This window comes from Siphateles boraxobius, unplaced genomic scaffold (assembly GCF_051911475.1).
Source record: "Siphateles boraxobius isolate OS27281-9 unplaced genomic scaffold, OSU_SipBor_1 13, whole genome shotgun sequence".
NCBI classification, from domain to species: Eukaryota; Metazoa; Chordata; class Actinopteri; order Cypriniformes; family Leuciscidae; genus Siphateles; species Siphateles boraxobius.
Genome location: NW_027508733.1, coordinates 9,256,348 through 9,268,331, shown reverse-complemented (window position 1 = coordinate 9,268,331; position 11,984 = coordinate 9,256,348). Strand labels below are relative to the sequence as shown.

General features: G+C 45.4%; 1 protein-coding gene across 1 annotated transcript in view; it reads right to left on the bottom strand.

Moving 5' to 3' along the window:
- The window catches only part of LOC143736372 (uncharacterized), a gene marked incomplete at its 5' end in the record, with an annotated part of 103,178 nt that extends 102,437 nt beyond the window's left edge, over positions 1-741 (bottom strand). The window contains one exon of the mRNA XM_077227112.1: positions 705-741. Within this exon, the coding sequence (XP_077083227.1) occupies positions 705-741 (37 nt within the window). The remainder of the gene's footprint in view (positions 1-704) is intronic.
- Between the last annotated feature and the right edge of the window lie 11,243 nt (positions 742-11,984).

Here is an 11,984-nt window from a genome sequence, read left to right as displayed (position 1 = left end):
AACAAGAAACACAAGTTGAAACGTCAAGACTGGGCCAGGAAATATCTGAATACAGATTTTTCAAAGGTTTTATGGACTGAAGAGATGAGAGTGCCTCTTGACGGAGCAGATGGATGGATCAGTAATGGGCAGATTGGACACAGAGCTCCACTTCGACTCAGACGACAGCAAGGTGGAGGTGGGGTGATGGTATGGACTGGTATTATTAAAGATGAGCTAGTTGGACCTTTTCGGGTTAAAGATGGACTCAAAATGAACTCCCAAACCTACTGCCAGTTTTTAGAAGATACTTTCTTCAAGTAATGGTACAGGAAAAAGTCTGCATCTCTCAAGAAGACCTTGATTTTTTTGCAGGATAATGATCCATCGCATACATTGAAGTACTCCACTGTGTGGCTAGCCAGTAAATGCCTTAAATGAGAACTCCGGTCAATTTTAACATTGAGCTAATATTTTTGTAAATTTGGAGTGCTGTCAGTACAGAGAACAACAAAAATCGGTGTTGCCTACACCGTGTTATCCTCTTTTTAAAATTTGCACCCTGTTGACTTAAATGGGGCAAGTTTTAAACCTGCTTTTAGCCTCTTAACATCCTTGATGTGTCATTACAAGTGCAGAGCCATGTGAGTGAACACAGTGAATCTGATTGCAGTAGATGTGAAAGATATGCATAATAGTGATGTTAATTCAACCAGCTCACATACCTGTATTTACTTCCTGTTTTCGGTCGAAGTCCACAGTAGTCGATTGTCGAGTGTGCGCGTGTGTTCAACATCTGATTCGGATGAACTATCCAATTGAGCTGATATTCTCAGAACACCACACAGCACCGTCATCGGCTGACAGCTGACAGTCTGAGTCTCCACTGTTGCTTAGTTACCAATGATCACGCGCGCACTCGACAATCGACTACTGTGGACTTCGACCGAAAACAGGAAGTAAATAAGCAGTAAGTAACACTTGCCTTCCCTGTCAATTTTTCTACATTTCTTGCTGATGCAGAAGATCCCAAATCCAACAACAATCATCAGAGATCCAGCAGAGATCAACACTATCAGAGACACTGAGACTGGAGGAAGAGAAGGAGAGAGTGTGTCCGGTGCTGTAATGATAAAGAAAGAATTGAATGCATCAGTCTGATCTACAACAGAAGACAGAGATCAGGTCAGTGAATACAGTGTCAGTAAGTGTTTCTCAAACTATAAAATGATTAAACATTTCAGTTTATAAATATTTAAAGGAATATTCTGGGTTATTTTTAGGTGAAGCTTAATCTGATGCATTTTTGACATAATTGTGGATGTGTCCACCAGAAATACAAAAATCTGTTACAGTGAAGCTCTCAATGGTGGGGAAGCTTGTTTCTGCCACAGAATAAAAACATGTAAAATATAATTTGTCTCTCACAATTCTGACTTTTTTCTCGCAATTGCAAAACAATTCTGAATTTTTACTGTAAATGGGGCAATTACCTTTTACATTTTTTATTAAGTATCGGATTCATAGGATGGGACTGATCTGTAAACGTTAAAATACTCACTGTTTCAATAGTACAGCCACAAGGTGTGAACAATATGCGTGTTACGAGGATTTGAGTGTGAAAAATCTCTTGCTAACCTTTTGCCACGACAATACGCTGCACCGTAAGTTGCGTCAGTTGTGGTGTTTGTGATGGTCAGAGATCAAGTTTGATCGTCCAGCTTCAGTCGGTCTCTGAATCTCCCATCAGGAATATCAGATGTGGAGAAGTTTTGTTTCTCTCTGTTAATTTGAGCTTTGAGAGACTTTTCAGCTCCATATTTCCTCAGTATATCGTCGTCTTCATGTATTTCAGTAACATCAGTGTTTAGAGTAACAGAATCTCCCTCCATCACTGACACTGAATCACCAAACACACCTGGAGAACATGAGCAGAAAAAGAACAGATTAAAGCTTCTGATAGTTCACAAAGTTTGAAATCAGCTTGCAAGTTTTAACAGCAGCAAAGACATGAAACAATATGAAAAGTAAAAAATATGAACAGACAAATTTGAGTGAATCAAAAATGTGATCTTTAAAATGACTTGCTGTAGAGCAAAATAAAAATTATTATGAATTAATTACAGCTTGAAAGTTTAACAATATGGATGTATTAAAAAAAAAAAATTTAATTGCTGGGAATGATTTGCATTTGTGATCATTAAAATCAAAATACCTAAAACAACAAGAGAGATTTGACCGCAGTGGATGAAAATAATCGTATTTGAACCGCCGCAGGAGTTTATTACTCTGAGATGTAAATAAACATCACAAATATGTTTATAACTTACCGATCGGACGGCAGAAGCACAAACAGAACAAAACAAACATGTGAAACATTTGCAGCTGTTCAGTGAAACGCCTGATCTAATAAGACTATCAATGAAAGCACTACAGATCTAAACAAACACAAGCTTGTGAATCCTCCCCGACAGAGTCTGACCCTCCTAATGCACACACACACACACACACACACACACACACACACACACACACACACACACATAGTTTTTATATGACAAACGTATATATAACATTTCAACATTTGTCAACAGTGTATGGGGGAAAGTACAACGTTAAACCGTGTATGATCTCATAGTTTACTAAAGTTCAGCTGGAGTCAAACTGAAACCTGCTGCGGGTTATTTCTTTCTGTCTCAGGTTTTTTGGTGGTTTATGTGAGACTGGGCATTCAGTGCTTGTGTGTTTGGTTTTATTTCTGTCCTGCTATGAACAGCTTTGAATGTTAATCTACAGAAACATGATGAGAAACTGCATTTGTCACATAGAGTCAGAAAACATATTCAGGTGAAACTCGATTAGTTAATTTATTTCAGTAATTCAACTTAAAAGGTGAAACTAAAGGTGCTTCAATAGCAGCCTTCAACTCTACTGCATTGTTCGGTTTCATGTCTCTCGTCTCTCTCTTGGTAATGCCTCATAGATTTTCTATCGGGTTCATGTCAGGCGAGTTTGCTGGCCAATCAAGCACAGTAATCCCATGGTAATTGAACCAGGTTTTGGTACTTTTGGCAGTGTGGGCAGTGCCAAGTCCTGCTGGAAAATGAAGTCAGCATCTCTATAAAGCTTGAAGTGCTCTAAAACGTCCTGGTAGACGGCTGCGCTGACTCCGGACTTAAAGGTCCCATGACATGAAATTTTAACTTTCTGAGTCATGATGTCACCTTTTTAACATTAATATGAGTTCTCCTAGCCTGTATATGGTCCCCCAGAGTCTAAAAATTTTTTTTTTTAAATGACCTATCGTTTCGCTAGATAAGACCCTCTTCCTCAGCTGCGATCATGCACATCGTTTTCAAGCACTTCAAAGACCTTTGGAACTGCATTGATTTGGACTTCAAAATGCTGGTTGCCTTTGAAATCCATTATTCGAAGAAAAAGCCAGAAATGTTTTCCTCAAAAAACTTATTTTCTCTTCCACGGAGGAAAGAAAGACATGGATATCTTGGATGGCATTGGGGTGAGTAAATTATTAGGACATTTTCATTTTGAGGTGAACTAATCCTTTAATAAAAGCACAGTGGACCAACACCAGCCGATGACATGACTCCCCAAACCAACACAGACTGTGGAAACTTCACACTGGACTTCAAGCATGGATTGTGTGCCTCTCCATTCTTCCTCCAGACTCTGGGACCTTGTTTTCCAAATGAGATGCAAAATTTGCTCTCATCAGAAAAGAGGAGTTTGGACCACTGAGCAACAGACCAGCTCTTTTTTTCTTTAGCCCAGGTAAGACGCTTCTGACATTGTTTGTTGTTCAGGAGCGGCTTGACAAGAGGAATACGACATTTGAAGGCCATGTCCAGGATCCGTCTGTGTGTGGGGGCTCTTGATGCAGTACCTCCAGCATCAGTCCAGCCCTTGTGAAGCTCCCCCACACATTTGAATGACCTTTTCCTGACAATCCACTCCAGGCTGCGGTCATCCCTGCTGCTTGTGCACCTTTTTCTTCCACACTTTTCCCTTCCACTTAACTTTCTATTAATGTGCTTTGATACAGCCATTTGAGAACCTCCAACTTGTTTTGCAATTACCTTTTGAGGCTTTCCCTCCTTGTGGAGGGTGTCAATGATGGTTTTCTGCACAACTGTCAGGTCAGTAGTCTTTTCCATGATGGTGAATTCTACTGAACCAGACTGAGAGACCATTTAAAGGCTCAGGAACCCTTTGCAGGTGTTTTGGATTAATTGGCTGATTAGAGTGTGACACTTGGAGCCTGCAATTCTGAACCTTTTCACAATATTCACATTTTTTCTGAGATTTTAAATTTGGGGTTTTCATAAGCTGTTAGCCATAATCATCAAAATTATTACAAATAAAGGCTTGAAATGTCTCACTTTGCATGTGATAGGTCTATATAATATATTAGTTTCACCTTTTAACTTTTGCACAATATTCTAATTTTTTGAGTTTCACCTGTATATGTATAGATGATATAAAAAGCAATGAAATCAGCCTAGTTTTATTGATCCAGAAGTGAAGTCTTATTTTGAACACTAGGCGTTCTCTACAGAGGCTGTTAGATTTAACTACACCATTATGTTGTCACAGTTATCGTCTGCTCCACATTGTCTTCGTCTGCACTACACTTCCCAGAATCATTCTTGTCTTCACACCTGCACTCACTCCCTCATTTACCCACACCTGTTCATCGTCATCATCATCATCCTTGTCATCTGTGCTCACCTCGTTATTATTCATTTGTGTCTGTATTTAGTTTCCCTCTGTTCAGTTAATCTTTGTCTGTTCTTGTGTGTATGATATGTTGTATTATGGCGTGTGTTTCCTCCGTCCGTCTGCCTGTTTGAATCTTGTAAGCTTATATTATTAGTAGTGATGGCGAGATGAAGCTTCATAAAGCATTGAAGCGTTCCATCCAATTGGTTCACTCATGTGCCGAAGCTTCATGGTGCTTCATTTGCTCTATTGTGCCATCAAGTGGACAATAAATTTAAAACGTGCAGTGTAATTATAATGACATCGCATGGGTCCATCGCAAAAAAAAGAAGCTTGAATAGATCTCTAACAAACTCGCAAAGTCCCAAGTCCACAAAATGTGAGGGGGAATCCATTGCATTTTGCTGGCCCTTATATTTCAAATAGACCGCCAAACCACGGACCACTTCCTGAGTATCCTCACGTGGTACAGGCGGCTCGCGAGGCTTCAAACGTCACCACATACGTCACCGACACAAGCCTCGATACGCGCTTCACAGAAATCATCCCGGATTACTCGATACGGGAGGACACATCACTAATTATTAGTAAAAGTTATTTGCATTTGAATTCTGGACTCCTCGCCTTCATCTAACCGCACCACACCCGTGACATATGTGGAGAAAAATTCCTTTCTACATTTAAAACTATTTACTATAGCAGACGTTTTATGAACATATATATGAAGACCTCTGATGCAAAAGCCTCTAAAAGCCACCTCTGTCAAAAATGAGATAATAATATTGAGTGAATGCTCTCCGCACATAGTTATATGTTCATCAAATACTTTCACTTCAAACTCACTAAATCCCAGCCTCTGCCCCATTCAGAAATGCCAGTACTTGGGTAGAAACCTATAGGAGCCTAATAAAAACTTTACACGGACAGAAGCTTTTGAATACTGATCACGCTATTAAACCTCTGAACAAGACAAGTAGGCCTACATATTAAAGGCATCAAAAAGATATATATATATATCTTTTTGATGCCTTTAATATGTAGGCCTACTTGTTAAAGGCATCAAAAAGATATATATATATATCTTTTTGATGGCTTTAATATGTAGGCCTACTTGTCTTGTTCGGAGGTTTAATAGCATGATCACTTGACATTCACGACTGGAGTCACGTGACAAACGTCAAAGACAAAACAAAAAATGGCTCAGGTTGTTGAAAATAATGTTTTTACTGAATTTTAGTGGATTTCTTTAAGAGTCAAACATGAAAATGCTCCAGTGAGCCATAAAATTTACATAATAAGTCCTTGTGTTTCAAACAATGCAAAGTCTGTTGAAGTTTTAGGAGATCACTTCATTAATAAATCTCTGAATATCACTCTTCAAACCCGTCAATAATCCTCCTGTTTGTCCGCTGGGATCTCCTGATTATTCTCAAAGGAAAACTATAGAGGGAAAGACTCAATCCTGCTGAAAATGAATCATCTTATGCTGACAGACACATACTCCACAAGACTCTCCTCTTCAGCTTTCTGTAAAAGACATCACACAAGATATAATGCAATATTTGAATAAAAAAAACCCCAAAAGGCTATATCTGTATTTTAAAATATTGAAATGTAGTAATATTAGCATGAACTGCACAGGTCTGTGTTTCCCAAAAGCATTGTAAGCCTAAGTTGATCGTATCGCCACCAATGGTCTCTATGATCAACTTACTCTTACAATGCTTTTGGGAAACTCAGCCCAGGCCTGACTGTGTTAAATCATAACCATAATTACACAAGCTGAATGAGGAAATTAACAATTTTGTAAATGCCCAAATAACAACGCAAGTGTGACCAATATTATATTAATATTAGCCGGAACTGAAGAGTTTTATGAATGATTGTGTCTGAATACAGTTTGAGTTTCTTCCTCCCTTTAAAAGTTAATGTTTTTTTTTATTGTCCTTTCTTTTGCACAATTAGACGGTTAGTTGTATTTTATTCATATTTCCCTGGTGTCTGCAACACTTTTAGAACATTTTATTCATTTATTATAATATTTAAAAAATCCTCCTGTAACTAACTCTAAGGAAAGTGTAAATAAGATAATCATTTCAGAGTTTTATTTTATTAATTTTCTCTGTTAATATTATGAGTCTTTTATTTTGGCGCATCCTAGTGGAACGTTAATTTCGCATCTAAAAAGGTGAGACTAGTTAGTGAGACGCACCCACGGAAGTAAGGAGGAAAAATCACATTTCGTTCTGAAATTGTATAAAGCTCTTAAAGGATAATTTAAGCACCTAGCTGGAACGGGAACAAGGTATTGTGTTTAACTTGTTTAATGTTTATGTTCAGTAATATGTAGGTTAATCCATTCAACTGTGAAGAAGTGTTAGGCTGTATTTTTTATCTCTCGTGTCATGTGAAGTCAAGCTAACGTAAGTTCTCTTTCATAGGTTCACTCAACGCTGCGGAAAGCGCAGTGGGATATCCTCTGGATGTGCCGATTGCCTGAAGCCCTATAGAATCACGCCAATTCATTGGCTGATGGCGCTCGCGCAAGCTGGCTCCGCCCCGACGCACTTACGTCGTAGCATGACGAACGCGCGCGCGCCATCCTCTCCTCAGATTTCTCTGCCTTCACGAAGCGGTCACATCTTTCCCTTCGTTCGGTTTTTCTGAGCCCGAATTTTTCTAACTCAACTACAGCTTTCGTCTCAACACTTCAGCGACTGGCATAAGTGGAACTCTGTTCTCCTTTCAGTGAAGTGTCATGGATTATCGACGCTGTTCTCCGCCATGCGTTCGTTTCATTTCGAACGACGACCCTCACAGTAAGTGTGTTAAATGTATGGGTTTTTCGCATGCGCGTGAGGCTGTATTAGGATTGTCAAAATGTAAATTTTGTTTACAACCCTCCGCTCTAGACTCGCGGTTTTTGAGAAGGAGTCATTCGTTTCCCCCCGTCGCGCTCCCGAGACCGCTGAGGCCTCTCGTGGATCCGCGGCCTGGGGCTCGGATGTTGAGCTCGAGGATATTGAGTACGAGCAGATGGGCCTCGCCCTTTCTCTCCCTCCCTCCCCCGAGCACGCACGTGGCGCGGTTGAATTCGCGCATGATTATTTATGCCCCAGCCCGGGAGCCCGCGAATCGGTTTCTTTCGGTCTGGATGACGTGATTTACACTGCAGCTTCCGACTCCGAGGATTTCGGGCCTGCTTTGACTGATGACGTTATCCCGCCTAGCGGCCAGGACGCGCGGCCTACTCCGGCCTACACTGAGCTTATTGACGTGCTTTCGCGCGCTACAGAGAAGCTCTCTATAGACTGGCCTGTTGAGCCCCGCGAGTCTCAATCGTCCAAACTCGACGAGAGATTCCTTAGTGGCCCTAATTCTAGGCCAGAGCGAAGAAAGCTGCCCTTTTTCAGCGATCTGCATCACGAGATCTCCAGATCCTGGAAGCAGCCTTTCTCCGCACGCCTAACTAATGCGGCAGCCGCTGACTTCACCAACCTTGTGGGTTTTGTGGAGCAGGGTTATTCCGTTATTCCAGCGGTCGAGGACACGCTGGCTAACCACCTCGCCCCGTCGTCTGCACCGTCCTGGAAGTCGCGTCCCCTCCTTCCTTCCAAGGCTTGTAGGACTACTTCCTCCCTTATTGGGAAGTCTTACATGGCGGCTGGTCAAGCAGGCATGGCCCTGCATACCATGGCCATCCTTCAAGCCTACCAAGCGGACGTCCTTAAGGACATGGACGAAGGAGAGGGACTGACGCCCGAAGCTGTCAAAGAGCTTCGCAAAGCCACAGATCTGGCCCTAAGAGCCACCAAACACACTGCTCGGGCTGTAGGTCGCTCTATGGCGGGCTCGGTTGCCGCAGAGCGCCACCTCTGGTTGAATCTCACGGAGATCCGAGAAAAGGATAAGAGTTTTCTTCTGGACGCCCCTATCTCCCACTCAGGTCTTTTCGGGGAAGCGGTCAACACGGTGGTTGAGAAGTTCCGTGCCGCTAAGTCTCAGTCGGCCGCGCTCAGGCAGTTTTTGCCCAGGAGATCTAGAGAGCCAAGAGACTCCAACCCTCCCCCTTCTCAGACCCGAGAACGCTCTGCTCATAGGGTTGAATTCCCTACTAGAAGGAATGACTCGGCTCATCCCCCACCAACTACGGTCTGGGGAGCCCGAGGTCGTCCGTTTCCCCGCCAGCGCCCTCACAAGCGCCTTCAGCTGAAGCGGTCCAACAAATCGGCCGCTCCAGCCTCCTCGAGCCGTTCCTGACCCGCAGGTCAGAAGGAGGAGAGCCGCACCAGATCTACGAGGTTGGGACAGACCGCGCAAGCGTTTCTGCCCTCCTCCAACCGGCTCTCCTCCTCCAACCCTGTCACCTTCGCCACCCAGTGTGTTTCGAAGTGCAGGTCCTGTTTCACTCTCTTCACCCAGTCCGGAGCAGGAGGAAGGAGACGCGTCTTGCTTTCTCCCCTCGCTCCCGGCGCACGTTATACCCGCCAATCGCTTCCTCGGCACAGTTCGTTTTCCTCTGAAGCAGGAGGACCCAGTTACTTCTATGCAGGTGGTGGTACCCCCCAGTACGTGTCAGGACGCCAAGCGCTCTCCTCCACGGTCAACCACGCCTCCCCATGGACAGCGCGACACCCTATCTCAGGTATGTCCCCTGCACTGCAACACTCCTCTCCCTCTATCACATTTCGTTCAAGAATGGGAGCGTTTACCAGGGGTATCGCCTTGGATCCTTCGCACAGTTCGGCTCGGCTACACGCTTCAGTTTTGTCGCAACCCCCCCTGCTTCAACGGGGTCTTTCCTACTGTAGTCGACAGCGCCGCTCAGGCTTCTGTACTACAGCAGGAGATTTCATCCCTTCTGCTGAAGGGGGCGATAGAAGAGATTCCTTCGGGGGAAGTCGAACAAGGCTTCTACAGCCGTTACTTCCTGGTCCCGAAGAAGGGAGGCGGCCTGCGGCCGATACTAGATCTTCGCCGGTTGAACTTCTCTCTTTACAAAGGGAAATTCAAAATGTTGACGCTGAAGGCCATCATATCTCATATCCGGCTGGGGCACTGGTTCGTGACAGTAGACCTCAAGGATGCTTATTTCCACATCCAGGTCATACGGCGACACAGGAAGTTTCTCCGGTTCGCCTTTGGAGAGAAAGCGTACCAGTACAGGGTCCTCCCCTTTGGCCTCGCTCTAGCGCCAAGGACGTTCACAAAGTGTATGGATGCTGCTCTGGCCCCGTTGCGGCTCCAGGGCATCCATATACTCAACTACCTGGACGATTGGCTCCTTTTAGCCCACTCCAGAGAGTTGGTGACTCACCACAGGGACATTGTCCTCCGTCATATTCAGTCTCTCGGTTTGAGGTTGAATACGGAGAAGAGCGTTCTTACTCCAGCTCAGAGCACGGTTTTCTTGGGGGTACACATGGACTCCGTTCTTATGCAGGCCCGTTTGGCTCCTGCACGGATTTCCAGTCTGGAGACATGTCTGTCCCGCTTTGCGCTAGGCCAGCATGTTTCCGTGAGCACCTGCCGCAGACTTCTGGGCCTTATGGCCGCGGCCTCCCCTGTGCTACCTCTAGGGCTACTCCACATGAGACCTTTTCTGTGGTGGATGAAGCTCTCAGGGGCTCGGCCCACGGGGCCAGCCCTTCGCCTATTGAAGGTGTCGCGCAGTTGCTTTCGCGCCCTGTCAATCTGGCGGGACCCCCTCTTCCTTCAGAAAGGAGTCGGTATGGGTGCGGTATTCCGTCGTCAAATGGTTACGACGGATGCCTCTCTGACCGGCTGGGGAGCGGTTTTCGAGGGCAGGCCAGCGTGTGGGGTTTGGACTGGCGAGAACCTCTCGTGGCACATAAACAGCTTGGAGCTGAGGGCTGTCTTCCTGGCTCTTTGCCACTTTCTCCCTTTCCTCGAAAGGCACCATGTCATTGTCAGAACGGACAATATGGCAGTAGTGTCCCATGTAAACAGACAAGGGGGTTCACGTTCGGGCACCCTAGACAGGCATGCGCGTCACCTTCTTCTGTGGTCCCAGGACAAGTTCCTCTCTCTGAGAGCAGTTCATGTCCCAGGGATTCTGAACCTCGCAGCAGATTTCCTGTCGAGGCAGAAGCTCAGGTCTGGGGAATGGATGTTGAACCGCCAGACGGTGGCCCTGATCTGGGAGAGGTTCGGAAAAGCCCCATTCTGGCCGTCCCAGCCATGGTTTTCGGAGCTGATCCCTCTGTTGGTATCCTCCCCCTGGGAGATCCCGGTCAGGGAGGACCTGCTTTCCCAGCTTCAGGGCAGGATATGGCATCCTCGCCCCGACATTTGGAAGCTGTACGTTTGGCCTATCAGAGACCGTTAACTTTAAGCTTTGATCTCCCAACCGACGTTCAGGAGACCATTGCGAGTGCTAGAGCCCCTTCTACGAGGAGGCTGTATTCCTCCAAGTGGAGGGTATTCGAGGCATGGTGCTTAGCACATGATAGGGACCCGGTTGGCTGCCCAGTAGGCTCAGTGCTGGAATTCCTGCAGGAAAAGTTTGCTTCCGGAGCGGCTGCTACCACTCTCAGAGTATACGTCGCAGCTATTGCCGCTCATAGAGAATCAGATGAGATTCCCTTGGGGAAACTGAGGTTAGTTTCGGCCTTCATGCGTGGGGTTAGGCGCCTGAAACCGGCTCGCCCCCCTGGTGTTCCCTCTTGGGACCTGTCAGTCGTCCTGGAGGGTTTGACAGAGGCTCCCTTCGAGCCCTTGGAGTCAGCCCCTGAGCGGATTCTGACTCTTAAGGTTGCTCTTTTGTTGGCTTTATCTTCGCTAAAGCGGATGGGGGATTTGCAGGCTCTCTCTATTAGTGAGTCATGCTTGGACTTCGCTCCTGGCCTGGTTAGGGTTACCTTGAGGCCAAGGTCAGGGTATGTACCCAAGGTTCTTTCCACGGCGTTCCGCTCTCAGGTTGTTAACCTTAACGCTTTCCACCCTCCTCCTTTTGCCTCTGAGGAAGAAAGGAAACTTAACCTGCTCTGCCCGGTCCGTTCTTTGAAGTTGTATGTAGATCGCTCAGGCGGTTGGAGGAAATCTAACCAGCTCTTGGTGTGTTTTGGTGCTGGCCGCCGCGGGCTTGCGGCATCAAAGCAGAGGATTTCCCACTGGGTAACGGATGCTATTTCGCTGGCTTACGAGGTGCGTGGTTTGCCTTCACCTCTTAGCATCAGAGCACATTCCACCAGAAGTGTGGCTTCCTCTCAAGCTCTTTTTAGAGGGGCCCTCTTGGAAGACAT